The sequence below is a fragment of the Meriones unguiculatus genome, chromosome 18, assembly GCF_030254825.1.
Source record: "Meriones unguiculatus strain TT.TT164.6M chromosome 18, Bangor_MerUng_6.1, whole genome shotgun sequence".
In the NCBI taxonomy this organism is placed as follows: Eukaryota; Metazoa; Chordata; class Mammalia; order Rodentia; family Muridae; genus Meriones; species Meriones unguiculatus.
In genome coordinates this window covers 7,005,208-7,019,763 of record NC_083365.1, presented here as the reverse complement: position 1 = coordinate 7,019,763, position 14,556 = coordinate 7,005,208, and the positions used below count along the sequence as shown (strand labels likewise).

The 14,556-nt window shown below is 42.1% G+C and overlaps 1 protein-coding gene across 2 annotated transcripts in view; it reads left to right on the top strand.

Moving 5' to 3' along the window:
- Positions 1-14,556, top strand: part of Plcb1 (phospholipase C beta 1) — a 701,628-nt gene that overhangs the window by 606,408 nt on the left and 80,664 nt on the right. For both annotated transcript variants that reach the window (XM_060371729.1, XM_060371731.1), the window contains exons 28-31: positions 12,353-12,429; positions 12,531-12,620; positions 13,327-13,384; positions 13,977-14,063. In XM_060371729.1, the coding sequence (XP_060227712.1) occupies positions 12,353-12,429; positions 12,531-12,620; positions 13,327-13,384; positions 13,977-14,063 (312 nt within the window). The remainder of the gene's footprint in view (positions 1-12,352; positions 12,430-12,530; positions 12,621-13,326; positions 13,385-13,976; positions 14,064-14,556) is intronic.

Below are 14,556 nucleotides of genomic sequence, written 5' to 3'. Positions count from 1 at the left end.
AATATACAATACACACAATTTTCATAGGCAGTGGCTTCGGAGGCTTGGAGCCTGTTCAGATGAGGCTGTGTGTCCCTAGGGAACTCCATGCAAGTCACCACACAGCCACAGCCTCATTCAGAGGAAGTCCCATCGCAGATCTGCTACGTCATGATTTGTATTTCAGCAGAGTGTATGACCCTGCACACACTCAGGTTGAAGAGGCACAATAAACCCCTGGCTGTGTTCAAAATTTGTACATTTTAGAGTCAGCCTGAAGTTCCCTTTAATCAAAATGGGAAGCACTGAACCCGTCACAACTTGATTAATGAGCTGGATGGATGACATCAGTCTGTTATAGCAGAATATCTATCAGGCTGGGGTTGCCTGCCTGTATTCACTGTAGAAGGAAATGCTTTAGTATGGGTGTGTGAAAACAAAGATGGACACTCCCCCACACACTCAAGCCTGTAGGCTCAGAGCTTCTCTGTGAATGGCCTGAAGGTTTGATTACACTACCGAAGGGCCCCGGCTCCTAGGAAGGAACTGATAATCTCTTCCAGCACAGGGTGACCTTGTCTTCTCTATGACACTTGGATGACATTTTCACTTAAAGAAAGTTGATTTTATTTGTGTGTCTGTGTGAGGGTATGCCGCATGTGTGTGGGTATCCATAAAGACCCGAAGAGGGCATCCTGTCTCTTGGAGACAGAGTTACAGGCAGCTGTGAGCCACCTGTTGTTGGTGCTGAGAACTGAATTCCAGTCCTGTAGAGCTGTAGACCTGGCTGGCCTAGAACTGGCTATGTAGACTAGGCTGGCCTCCAACTCACAAAACTTCACCTGCCTCCGCCTCCTGAGTTCTAGGATTAAAGTTGCGCAGCTGATGAGGTTTTACTTTCAATGGTGACTGATAAGCATTGCAAATTGATAGACATTCCATGTTAGGATTCCCAGTAATTGTCATCCTCATCTCTTCCAGACCGCACCCTCCTTCCCTCTTCCCCCCTATACCCCTCCCCTAGTCCACTGATAAGGGAGGTCCTCCTCCCTACTATCTGACCCTAGGCTATCAGGTCTCATCAGGTCTGTCTGGATCCTCTTTCTGTATGGCCTAGTAAGTCCACCTTTTCAGGGGGAGGTAATCAAAAGAGCAGGCAACCAAGTTCATGCCAAAGACTGGCCCTGCTCCCCTTACTAGGGAGCCCCTAGGGTGTGAGCTGCCCATGGGCTACATCTGGGGGTTTAGGTCCTCTCCATGCATGGTCCTTGGTTGATCCATCAGTCTCTGCATGCCTCTGTTTCTTGCCTTTTAATTCTTTAATGGCAGAGAAAAACAGTCCATTCCTGTATTCCTAGATGGCACCAGTTACTCCACACTCTCTAAGCTGCACATGTCTTAAATATTAAGTGAAAAATGCAACATCAAACCTCTTTCTCAAAAGAAAAATACAAATAGATACAAACAGGCAGTTTGTAGAAAAGAGTAATATGAATGGCCAATACACATCCATCTTCTATGCCCATAAGTAAAATTATATATTTGGAAATAAATATAATTTCCCATCATTTTCACTGGCAACACACACGCACAATAAAATAGAATAAAATAAAATAAAGATAAACTCTTTAGTGCCAAAGTAGGGGCATCAATCCATATGGGTGATAGGTCATGTTGGCATAATGTTTCTAGAAAGAGATTTGGTAGCAAATTTCACACAATGACCTCCACAGCATTGCTGTAATGACATCAAAAGATAAAGGAAAACAAAAGCTATTCAAAGTATATTCATTATACTTTGAACATATTAATCTACATTATACTATGAAACAATTCATAATCAATGAACAACATTAAAAATATGACAAAATGTCACTTAAATGTTAAATAAAAGGAGCAAGTTGTAGTCTATAGATTTAGCTTGCGTGCATGTGTGTGGTCAACTCCATTAGAAAATAATAGGAAAACTGACAAATAACGTTTTGACAATTACATTATTTATTGTTCTGTTGCTAAAATCCTTTACTTATTTGTCATTTCTTTTCTGATAAAAATTGCAGCATTTTAGGGAAAGATAAACGATTTAGTTTTTAAGGAAAAAAAAAGATTCTGTGCTAAAGTCAGACTATGAAAGAAAAACAGATAACAGGACCACAGTAAACATGGTGAATCACCAGCCTGTAATTACTCCTGGCACACATGTGTACATCAGGCAGGGCTACAGAGGGAGATGATTCAAGAGTCTCACAGCAAGTTGGAGCACAGAGCCAGTACAAATCACCAAAGGAAGATAGTGAGTTCTCTCCAGCTGCATCAGGAGGTCAATAGCGACACATTCGTGTTTGAGGTACACATATCATACAAAAATAGAGACGTTTAACTGAAAACAATAGTCTATGCATTTTTTCTTATTTTCCTGGGCAGCTAATGGACTGATAATTACTCTGCTCTTCATTGAACACATGAGGATTCTGAAAGTCAGGTGTCACATAGCTACTCATTGGGCAGCAATGTCCTGTGATGGCGTATGTGACTTTAACCCCTTCATCGTCACCGTAGCCCATGAGCTATTCCATTCGCAGCTGGTGACAATCACTGAGAGCTCTCAGTTGAAACTGCATCCTTTGGTCCTCTGGGATTGACATGGAATTGGAGAACTCAGGGCTGGGGTCCTAATGTTGAACTGTGGTCTTAGAATAGTGGCTGGTATGACAGACATGAGGATGCATACACAATTTAGGCAAAGTGAAGAAGTGGAAAGGCTGGGTTTACAGATCAGTGCTTGCCTAGTGTTTGTGAGGCTCAGACTCGATTTCCAGCACTGAAGGGAAAAGGAAGAAGAAAGAATGGAAAGCGCTGGGCCAAGCATCTGACTGAGAAACAAACCTATCAAAAGCATCACAGAACCATAACGATCACTATCCCTTGGCTGTGGGTGCTTCAGTTTTGAATGTGATACTTGAGCTAAACACTGTAGGTCACAGGGTTCGTAGCTGAGTGATATGGGTGGTTAATTTTCTCCTCTGATACCACGCAGTGTCTTCCATGTATGCTGTCATGTAGGGGTGAAGCTTCTAACCCGAGAGCTCTGCTTCTCCATGGTCAGTGACACAAGTAAGTTGTGTCTTCGGCATCATTGCAGATAAAGGTTTTCAGATCATTAACAATGCAGGTCTGACTAGAAGAGATAACATTTGTCTTGTTTGTATCATGCTTATAAATCTTGGACTCTATGGTCCATTTAGAAGGCAGGCCCAGAAGAGCTGCCCGTGGAGAAAAACATGTCAGTCATTTTGTTTTCTAAATACAAAAATATATCATTTCAGCAACCGTTGTTTGCCAGATCAAATATAGTAATTCTTGCAACTCCATGGTGCTCAAGCTAAAAGACCAGTCACATGGATTCTGTTTTGATATTTCCTCACAGCAGAGTGTCACCCTCCTCAAGATGCTTTATGTTGACACAAAACAAAGCCTTTGGGTTTTGTTGTTCATTGATGTTTCTTTAATCTTTACAGAATAGTCATTAGCACCATCTAATTAATCAAGACAATATACATAACGTACAAAAAAGAGAAAGATCAAAGATAAAAAATCTGTTGCTTTAAACTAACCATCCTAATTATTATTTTAATATCTCTGGGAGGTGAGTCATAGCTACATTCTGTAATATAATATAAACTAACATCCTAGTCAAAGGAGACATTCTAAGAATTCTTATAGACATTTCTTGTTTCAGAAATAGTGATATAGATACCAAAGAGGTAAAATTTGTCAAAAGGTACATATGTAAAAACACAAGCCATTTCTCTTTTCTTCACTCCTGAGCAATTTACCTTTGGGAAAAGAATTATTACCATATTCTAGCCACTTGGTTAAGTTTCCATGAGTTGTTCTATAAAATCTCACATGAACACCGTGAGGGATGTGCAAAGATTGTTTCTTGTTTTTGTTTTTTTTTTTTTTTTTTAATTTGCTCTGATTCATGCTGGAGAGGTTGTGAAGAAAGGGGAACCCTTCTCCACTGCTGGTGGGAATGTAAACTTGTACGACCACTCTGGAAATCAATCTGGCGCTTTCTCAGACAACTAGGAATAGCGCTTCCTCAAGATCCAGCCATACCACTCCTAGGCATATATCCAAAAGAGGCTCAAGTACACAAAAAGGACATTTGCTCAACCATGTTTGTAGCAGCTTTATTTGTAATAGCCAGAAGCTGGAAACAGCCCAGATGCCCCTCAACTGAAGAATGGATGCAGAAACTGTGGTACATCTATACAATGGAGTATTACTCAGCAATGAAAAATAAGGAAATCATGAAATTTGCAGGTAAATGGTGGGACCTGGAAAGGATCATCCTGAGTGAGTTGTCTCAGAAGCAAAAAGACACACATGGTATGTACTTACTCATATAAACATACAACATAGAATAAACCCACTAAAATCTGTACATCTAAACAAACTAAGCAAAAGAGAGGACCCTAACTAAAATGTTCAATCTTCATCCTGAAAGGCAAAGAGGATGGACATCAGAAGAAAAAAAAAAAACAGGAAACAAACTAGGAACTTGCTACAGAGGGCCTCTGAAAGCTAGAAGAAGAAAATAGGAAACAACCTTGGAACCTGCCACAGAGGGCCTCTGCCGTGCAGACTATCAAAGCAGATGCTGAGACTTAGGGCCAACTGTTGGGCAGAGTGAATGGAATCTTATGTAAGAAGTGGGAAATAGTAAGAGCTGGAGAGGACAGGAACTCCACAAGGAGAGCAACAGAACAAGAAAATTTGAACACAGGGAACTTCCCAGAGACTCATACTCCAACCAAGGACTATTCATGGAGATAACCTAGAACCCTGACAATGCAGCCACTTCTGATGAGAACTGATAGACTAAGATCAGAAAGAAGGAGAGGAGGACCTCCCCTATCAGTGGACTTGGGGAGGGGCATGCATGCAGAAGGGAGGGTGGACCGGGAGGGGAAGAGGGAGGGGCTTATCGGGGGATACAAAATGAATGAAGTGTAATTAATAAAAAAGAAGTGAAACACTCTAAATAATAATACAGTGAAATGGAAAAAAAATCTGCTCTGATTCTATGCCTTTCCTATATTCCCACTCTGCATTGTGATTTACCCCGTTCAAAACAGATAAAGTGAACTTCTTTAACGTTTGCAAGTCCTCAGACCTGACTTAACCAAAGTAATAAAAGCATTAAGTAATCTTGAGAGACCGTCTATAGAGGCTAGGTGCAAGCAAGGAACTGGGGTACAGGGGAGGTGAAGGGATCTTCGAGGGAAGAGCAAAGAGGACAGTGTTATAAAGAGATAAAGGGAGACTAGACTAGGAGAATTAAGTAGGTAGGAAGATTGAGGGGTAGGGTAGAGGAGGGGATATGAGCAGAGACACCTAACATTAGAAACCGTTTGAAAAGCTATATGGAAGCCTATTATTGTAGACGCTTTCTAAAATACACACACACACACACACACACACACATATCTATATATATGCATATATAGATATATATGACTATATATATTGGTTACTCTCTACAGCCTGATATAAGGCCCCATTGCCGAAGACACAACTTACTTGTGTCACTGACCATGGAGAAGCAGAAATCTTTCCATCTTATGATATCTTCTTCTATTTCTTTTTTCAGAGACCGGAAGTTTTTCAAACAGTTCTTTCACTTGCTTGGTTAGAGCTGATCCCCAAATAATTCACGAACATCATAAATTCTTTCATTGTTGACTAGTTTATAGTGAAAACTCACTAGAGGAGCTTTGACACTAACGAAAGAGACAAAGTTTCTCAGGGAGTTGGTGAATGAGGAAGGCAGCTATGTGTGATCCATGTACGTGGCACTGGGCGTTTGTCTCTTTCCCAAAATCATTCTTCCCAGAAGAGACTACAAATACGTTAATTCTGTCCACACATCTTTTATCCTCTTTGACTTAGCATCAGGGAATTACTTTCTTCTGTGGGAAAATTTTCTCTTCCCGAGTGACTAAACCAATTGAAATTTAGTTCAGAGTTGAGAACAAGCATGAAATTCTATTCTCCAGGGGTTTATTTTTATTTTTTTTTTATTTTTTGTTTTTGTTTTGGTTTGGTTTGGTTTTAGATTTTGATTCTTTAAATTGTTTGGACTTTTATCTAGCAGATTACCATGAATAGTAAACAAACAGAGTAAAAAAAAAATGTGTCTCTTACTTTGAGGAAAAAAATTATATCAACAGTTAAAATTAAATATCGTGTAGAATTTTAGATTACCATATGTAAACTTGGTTCATTTTCTAAGAACTCTAAATCTTTGTTCCTCTGTTGTTACCTGTAATTATGTATTCCTGGTGAGGCTTGTAGCTAAAACACTTAACTCCAAATGTCAGTGTCCTCTTCTCTTAGGTTAGTTAGAAGTGCTTCCATTACTATAAAAACCATTCATCTGGGTCCTGTGTTCATATCTCATGCAGTAAAAACTTTGAACCAAAACTCGAGTTCCTTCATCTTATTTGGGGAGCAGTGGAGAAATTTTTAGTTAGTTAGTTAGTTAATTTGTTTGTTTTGTCAAGTTTCTTCAGATTGCAAGAGTTAGAAACTTACACTGGACTAACTTGAGAAATAATATATACTAGAAAAAATAAACGGGATAGAATCATATGAAAAAAAAAGTATTGTAGAAATATAAAGAAGGGAACTGACAGAGATCAATCCAGAAACAGCCGATCCAGGAAATCCATCAGGAAAACTGCCTGTAACCCCCATGTGGCTATTATCACTTTCCAATTCTCTGTTGTTTCCCTCTAGACTTAGTATCATTCTCAGCATCAGATGATGAACAAGACAGGGTTTTCTTTCTCCATTGACTTGTAGGTGAATCTTGGGGAAGAGCTTTGCTACCATAGAGAAGTCAAGCTATGATTAGACCAGTGATCTCCTGGATCCATTCCTTTAGTCAAAGGATGGAGGCTGGAGTACAGAACAGTTCCATGGGAGCCACGCATGAGCCGAAAAGCAGAGCAAGCGCTTCCCAGAGAGACAGTCCTGGGTGGGAAAGCAGAAATGAGCCCAAGCCTTCTCTTGGTAGGGTGGGAAAGAGGCCCAGTGTGTGTGCATGTACGTCATCTCATTCCCAGGCACTTGTACGGCTCATGCTACCTCCTGGACTTTAGTTAGACAAACTTCAAACAGAAGTAAGAATTGTTGAGGCATAACAGCACAATCCAAGGTAGCTCTATAGTCAATGGGAGTAATTTTTATTTGTGCTGTGTCCTGTTCACATGAGAATATCACTGAAAAGATAAAATATTGTGAAGAACAAAAGGTGTACACACAGGTGTGTTCAGACAGTCCTGGAAGCAAACTATTGGCTTGAATATTAAATATGATGAAGGCCAGTGTGAAAAAGAAAATCTGCAAGTCAAGAAAAATATCTGGGGACAGGGCCAGCTAAGTCTTGGAAACATTTAAGGAAGGAAAATATCAGGGCTGGAGTAGAAAAGCTAATGAGGCATTACAGACAGGGAAGAGATGCGTTCAAGCAGAGACTGCAGTTCGTAGGCATGTGCACCAGGGTTCTTGTTACTCGTGGAGAAATGCACAGATGTCTATGATTCAGTGGATGACGAGAGTGCCCAAGAGGGTGGGAAATGGCCTTGTACACCTCTGAGCTGAATGATGAGGCCTGATAGAAGAAAGAGTCATGTCACCAGGAAGCCTTTGCTTATGCAGATGCTGAGATGGGGAGGGAGCAGCCACAGCCAGCCTGGCGGCAGGAAAGCTAAAGAAGGAATAACTGTGGTACTTCCTGTTGAAACTGAGGAAGAGGTATCCATGTGAGAGTACTTAGTTATCCTATGAAATTTAAAGTATTCCCAAACTGTGTGCCATGACACCCTCAAGTATGACACCAAACTCACAGGCATTGAGAGATAGTTTTTATTTCTTATAGAAACAGAAACATCTGTTGGAAATCCTTTATAAATTACTAGCTTTAAGTTGTTTGGACCTTATAGCTAGTCTTCAATTTTATTTTATTTTAGCCTAAATGTATCATTGGAACAAAACATTACTGAGTTTCTAAAAGTTCTGCGATCCAGGAAATGTAGGAATCTGTGGAATAATTAAAATCTTGAGAAATAAGAAATGACTTCAGCAACAAGAGGGTTTTGAAATCTTAATGAAAGAGGAGGTGAATTCTGGTATTTAAAACAGAATTGAGACAGTTTTAGATTGCTTTCTATGCTGTGATTTAACACTGATGAAAGGCAATTTGGGAAAGCAAGAGCTTATTTGGCTTACATGTCCCAACAGAGTGCATTGAGGGAGGCCAAGGTAAGAACTCAGAGCACTTCCCTGCAGACTATCAAAGCAGATGCTGAGACTATGGCCAACTGTTGGGCAGAATGCAGGGAATCTTGTGAAATAAGTAGGAAATAGTAAGATCTGGAGAGGACAGGAACTCCACAAGGAGAGCAACAGAACCAGAAAATTTGAACACAGGGGCCTTCCCAGAGACCCATACTCCAACCAAGTATCATGCATGGAGATAATCTAGAACCCCTGCACAGATGTAGCCCATGGCAGTTCAGTGTCCAAGTGGGTTCCATAGTAATGGGAAGAGGAACTGCCTCTGACATAATCTGATTGGCCTGCTCTTTGATCACCTCACCCTGATGGGGGAGCAGCCTTACCAGGCCACAGAGGAAGACTATGCAGCCACTCCTGTTGAGATCTGATAGACTAAGATCAGAAGGAAGGAGAGGAAGACCTCCCCTATCAGTGGACTTGGGGAGGGGCATGTGTGAAGAAGGGGGAGGGAAGGTGGGATTGGGAGAGGAGGAGGGAGGGGCTAATGGCAGGATACAAAATGAATAAAGTGTAATTAATAAAAATTAAAATAAAAAATTAAAAAAAAAGAACTCAGAGCAGGAAGCTGGAAACCAGAATCGAAGCAGAGGCCATGGAGGAATGCTGCTCACTGTCTTGCTTGGTTTTCACTGGGCAGGGACAGCACTGCCCACACGGGCTGGACCCTCTCAGAGCAAGATGACCCACAGGCATGTCTATAGACCGGTCTGATGGGTGTATTTCCTCAGTTGGGTTTCCCTCTTCCCAGATGACTCTGTCTTGTATCAGGTTGACAAAACAAACAAACAAACAAATAAAAACCTACCCAGCACAGGTGGTTAGGTTGAAAGGGAAGAGAAGGGGTCACTGCACTGTGGGAATCACTCTTCTTTCTTCGTTTGTTTTGTTTGTCTGTTTGCTTTGTGTTTGTTCTGACTCATAGTCTCGCTGTATGTTCAGGCTGTCTTTGAATGCCTGATCCTCTCTCTCCAAATTGCTGTGATTAAAGGAGAATAAAAGACAGAGCAAGAGTGCATGGTTCTGAGAAGATAGATAAAGTGTTTTTGCGCAGAGGAAGTTTATCTCATGCATTGAAATTCCATCCATGAAATGTCACAGGACATTTCAAATAAAAAATATGAAATGTTTTTTCAGATCCTTCAACAGGTAGAAAAGACATGAAAGAAAATAAAGGACTTAATCCGGGGGTGGGGGAGGTGTCACAAACAAACAAATTAGAGACCTATAATATGATATATGGTCTCTTGGGAATCATTTCTGTGTCTTTCCAAAGCTGTCCAAACCACCCTGGTTACAGAGATAAGGACTTTGAATTTTGAGTGATGAAGAGAACACAAAGTTTCCTGAGGCAGAGGCCAGACAAACTGAAATGGCTTCATTAATGGTGTCAGCATCTTCCTTCAATAATCCAGACAGGGCTTCTCAAATTCCTCCGAGGTACACATTTCCCCCCAGGAACCTTGAAAAAGTACAGATTCTAAATTATTGGACCAGGAGAGAGCTGGTTTTTATTTCTAATGTGTCCTTGTCATGCTTTAGTTGCTCGCCATAGGACACAGGAGTAACAGGATCCATTCAGATGAGTCATCAGCCAAGCTTCTAAAACAGTGCCAGGCCTGCAGGATGCTTGATCAATACTTACTGGATTTAGGCTGAAATGAATCGTTCCCCAAGAGGTACACACAGTGAGAACCAGGAAGTGGGGACAAGACTTGAGAACACAGACCCGAGTTACCAGGGTGTGAAGACAACCAGCCAGCAGGACCTCAGGGGACGTGGGAGTGAGGACTGATCCCAAATTAAAATAAATGTCAGAACTGAGTGGGTGGAAAGCCCAGGGGCTCTAGCTCGGTGGCTTTGCTGGTGAATGTCAGAGTGCTAAGGATGAGGACAATGAGTAGGAGGAAAGCAGGAAATGTAAGCGGATGTTGGCAAAATCCAGAAAATAAAATATTCTGTGATCGTGAGAATGAGAGGTGAGAACACGGAGAAGGACATGTGATTGCCAGCAAATTCAAATGAGTGCCTGTGAGATACCCCAGGGACCACCCAAGTATTCACATTCCCCGAGGAGGTTATAAAAATAGTCATTCTCAGGCCCAGTGCCCTGTTCATAAACCCAGGAAAAGGCCGTGCAACCTGCGTTTTTAAGTCTCCCAGGGGAAACTGATATAGCAAAGTGGGGAATCTGAATAATTTCTGTGAAACATTTGAGGCAAATGGAACAGAAGAAGGTCTTCTGGGAGAAGGAATGCAGTGGAGACATGGTACTTTGGCCTGTGTAAGTCTGTGAGGGTAGGGGACAACAGCATTTTTGGACAGTTTGATAAATGGCATAGCTCAAAGCATGATCTCCTCAACCGAGGCGGCTGTGCTGAGGCGGACTCTTCTGAATGATCAAGTGGGCTTTCCGTGCCCCGTGTTCTCCCTGGTAGCTAGTCACAAACAAACGAACATGGAGCTCTCTAAGCCTCTGAAATCAATGCCGGGGTTAGGGATGGGAAGGGCCATGCCTGCCTTTTCATATGGGTGCTGGAGATTAGAACCAGGGTCCCAATGCTAACAGAATAAGAGCTGTCTTCCTACTGAGCCATCTCTCCAGCCCCTTAAAAGGGCTTTTAAAAGCAACTTCTGAAACCACAGTGGAGAGCAGCAGCGGACAGGTGAAGCCCCAGGCTGTGGAGCCTGCCTGAGTTTATTTCACAGCATTTAAAGTGTTCTAGATATTACAGACAATCTGAAGGTCACAGAGGAGCGTGTGACTATTATGGCAGCTGCTACACCATTTAGCACAGGGCACGCATGGGGTTGAGTACACACTCCAGACCCTAGAACCAACTCTCAATGAACACTGAGCAATGGCTTGTTACTGCGCTAGAGATTACTTATAGTAAACTAGTCATCTTATAGTAAACTAGTCATTATTAAACTTATAGTATCTCATCTGGCTCTGCGTGTTTTGAGGGGAAAAAAAAATCCGTGCCTTGAAAATGGTGGTAGAGCCTCTCAAAGAAGGTCCATGCCATATATTTTATGCTCCCGTGGAAGGACTGAGGTCTGTTGCTACAGCTGCCTGAGATTTCACAGACTCTTGGTGTGGGGAAAAAAAGAGTGAGGACTGATTGGAACAAAAATTTACTTTCATGTAGTTGACATTCATTGGGCATGTGCTGAATGTTGGGAGCCGTGGGAGTGTTCAGGATGCAAAGACGCGGTTGCTGCTGTCTTGAATCTTGTCTTGATAAAAAAAAAAAAAAAAAAAAAAGGATGCAAAACAAAACAGTTACTGCATGCACACAAGCCAAGCTCAACAACAGCACAGAAAAACATTCCTGATGCGCTTTGTGCCAACTGAAGTCACCCCACAAGGACATTGCATCAGTTTCTGAGACGGGGAACTGATGTCATCCTCAAAGCAAGTCAACAACAACAAAATACAGCCAGGAGCCCAGAATTCTGCACTGCTGATTATAACTTACATTTATGTCATACTTAGTATTTTATAAGCTTCACACCACCTACCAGAGGTAAAGGGAGCAATGATCTGACTTATAATCAAGAAAATGATGGTTCAGAAAAGACAGACTCTTCGCCCAAATCATGACTTTAATGTTTATTACATTAAAAATACAGATATGATCTGTATCCCCAGCCCCTAATAATACTTTTAATGCATTACAGACTAGAGGTAAGCACATAGAACCACAGTGTTTAGCCCTGTTTGCCCTGAGCCAAGCCGCTGAAACTGGAATGACAATCTAGTGAATTCAACTCAGTTAAAAGAGAAAATCAGAAGGATTTCATGTTAAAAACCACAAGCAGATGATGTCATACTTTAAATCATGTCCTCGTTGCCAAAGTCAGACTCCTGGGATTTAACAGCATCTCAGCATCCACTGCAGATTGCCTAAGTACACATGCTGGCTTTGGGGTGGGGATGTCAGGAACGGGAGCGTATGTCTGTGATCATAGAAAACATCAGACTGGCGTTTTCTTTCCACAGCTCATTCAGAAGTTGACAGATGTTGCCGAAGAGTGTCAGAACAATCAGCTAAAGAAGCTCAAGGAAATCTGTGAGAAGTAAGCCCTCGTTCCTTCACTTTTGGCCTGAATATACATAAATGCATGAAATGCAGATTGCTATCCAGTTTGTCTGATTTTTCTCCCCATTGTAAATTCAGAGAGAAGAAGGAATTAAAGAAGAAAATGGATAAAAAGAGGCAGGAGAAGATAACGGAAGCCAAGTCTAAAGACAAAAGCCAGATGGAAGAGTGAGTAGGAAGCAGCCCCCTCCCTGACTGAAGCAGCAACTGTTGTTCTCTGTCCGAGAACCAGGGTCTTCACCAAAGACCGCTGAGTGAAGTCTGTCCTCCTTGAATTAATCTTTTACCTGATCCGTGTCTTAGTCACAGTTCTAGTGCTGTGGAGAGACACCATGACCAAGGCAAGCAACTCTTATAAAAGGAAGAATTTAACTGTGGGCTTGCTTAATATGGTGATGCTCAAGGTAGCTGAGAGTTCTATCCTGTTTGTTGGGTGGGGGCAAACATGGCCTTTTGAAATGTCAAAGCTCACCCCCAGTGATACACTTCCTCCAACAAGGCCACACTTCCTAATCCTTCTAATCCTATCAAAGAGTTCCACTCCCTGGTGACTAAGCATTCAAACACAAGAGCCTGTGGGGGCCAGTCTTATGCAAACTACCACAGTCTCGTTTGTATGATTCTTACAGTGAACTCTTCTACAGGGGTACTCTGGACCTTTTTGTAAAAAAGTAAAGTGGTCTCTTTTGTCAGGTTGTTAGGCAACCTTGGGAGCTTCTAATGAAAACCAGGCCTATGCCTGGGAAGAGGCAGCATCACTCTCCCCCACCCCAGGTTGGGCCTTTCTTTCAACAGCTATGCAAAGATAGTAAAAGCATAGAAGTCTGGGGTTCCAGGTGGGGTGGTGTGTGATCTGTGGCTTACTTACATTTAGGGAGAAGACGGAGATGATCCGGTCCTACATCCAGGAGGTGGTGCAGTTCATCAAGAGGGTATGTCTGTCTTCCCCTCTCTCCTTTGCAAATGACACAGGGACATTTCATCAGAGGGTATGTCTGTCCTCCCCTCTCTCCTGTGCAATGACACAGGTTCAGTTCCAAGCCCGTTGTGACCTTCCAAGAGGAGAGCTGTGCATCATCGTTGTATCCACTTGTCCCCAGCATCAACTGCTTTGAGATACTTCTCAAGAGAGCACCTGTTCTGACTGTTGCAGATCATATGTATAAAGAGCTAACTAAAAGCTATTGGGCAAGTCAGGACCCCCCGCCCAAATGACCCAAAAGGGAGTTCCCAAAAGATTCCTTCATTGTTACCAATGATAGAGATTATGGCCACATCTATGTCTGTCCTTAAGCTTTTTAAAATTTTGTGTTATGGAAATTTTCAAAGATTTAAAAAAATGTATGTCTATTAGTCACCACCCCACTCTGCCCCGGGTTCACCTAGCTTCAAAGCTTCAATTCTTGCTCAGTATACCAAATAATTGTTACCTTTGGTTTGAAAAGCTTTCTTTTTGTTTTGTTGCATAAAAGTTTTGTGGGTTTTTCCTAAGATCACTCTTTTCTTTTGATAACTTTCTCATAGTTAGAGGAAGCACAAAGTAAAAGGCAAGAAAAACTTGTGGAGAAACACAAGGAGATCCGCCAGCAGATCCTGGATGAGAAGCCCAAGGTAAATGAAGCCAAATAACACCGACTGTCTGTACACAGGTGGCTCGTTTGCTTTCTCTCCAGTAAAAATAAAACCTCCTGCTTTTTTAAGTACCTTGCACAACTTCTCAGCTCACTCCTTGAACGTGAAACGCGTCGTTTGTGGTGATGGTGAACATACGGCAATATTCTGCAAGCATCCATCACCAGCTGGCACTGTCTGAGCTGTGCGAGGGCTCGAGGCCCTCCTCACAGGCTTGGTTTCAGCTGGTCTGATACCTGGTTTTGGGCACGGCTTGAGCAGGGGTATTTTTAATCTCGCCAGCCAATTTAATGTAGCGCTGCAACATCAGACTTTTCCCAGCAGAGGGCACCCTTCACCAAGATCACCCTGCTCTTCATCCAACAAAATCTTCCATCAAGGAGAGAAAAGCAAACCTCTTCTCCCCCAGAGCAACAGCTGAGCAGTGCTGCCCTTTAAAATCGTATTATGGCTCAGCTTTGTGGCCCTGAAA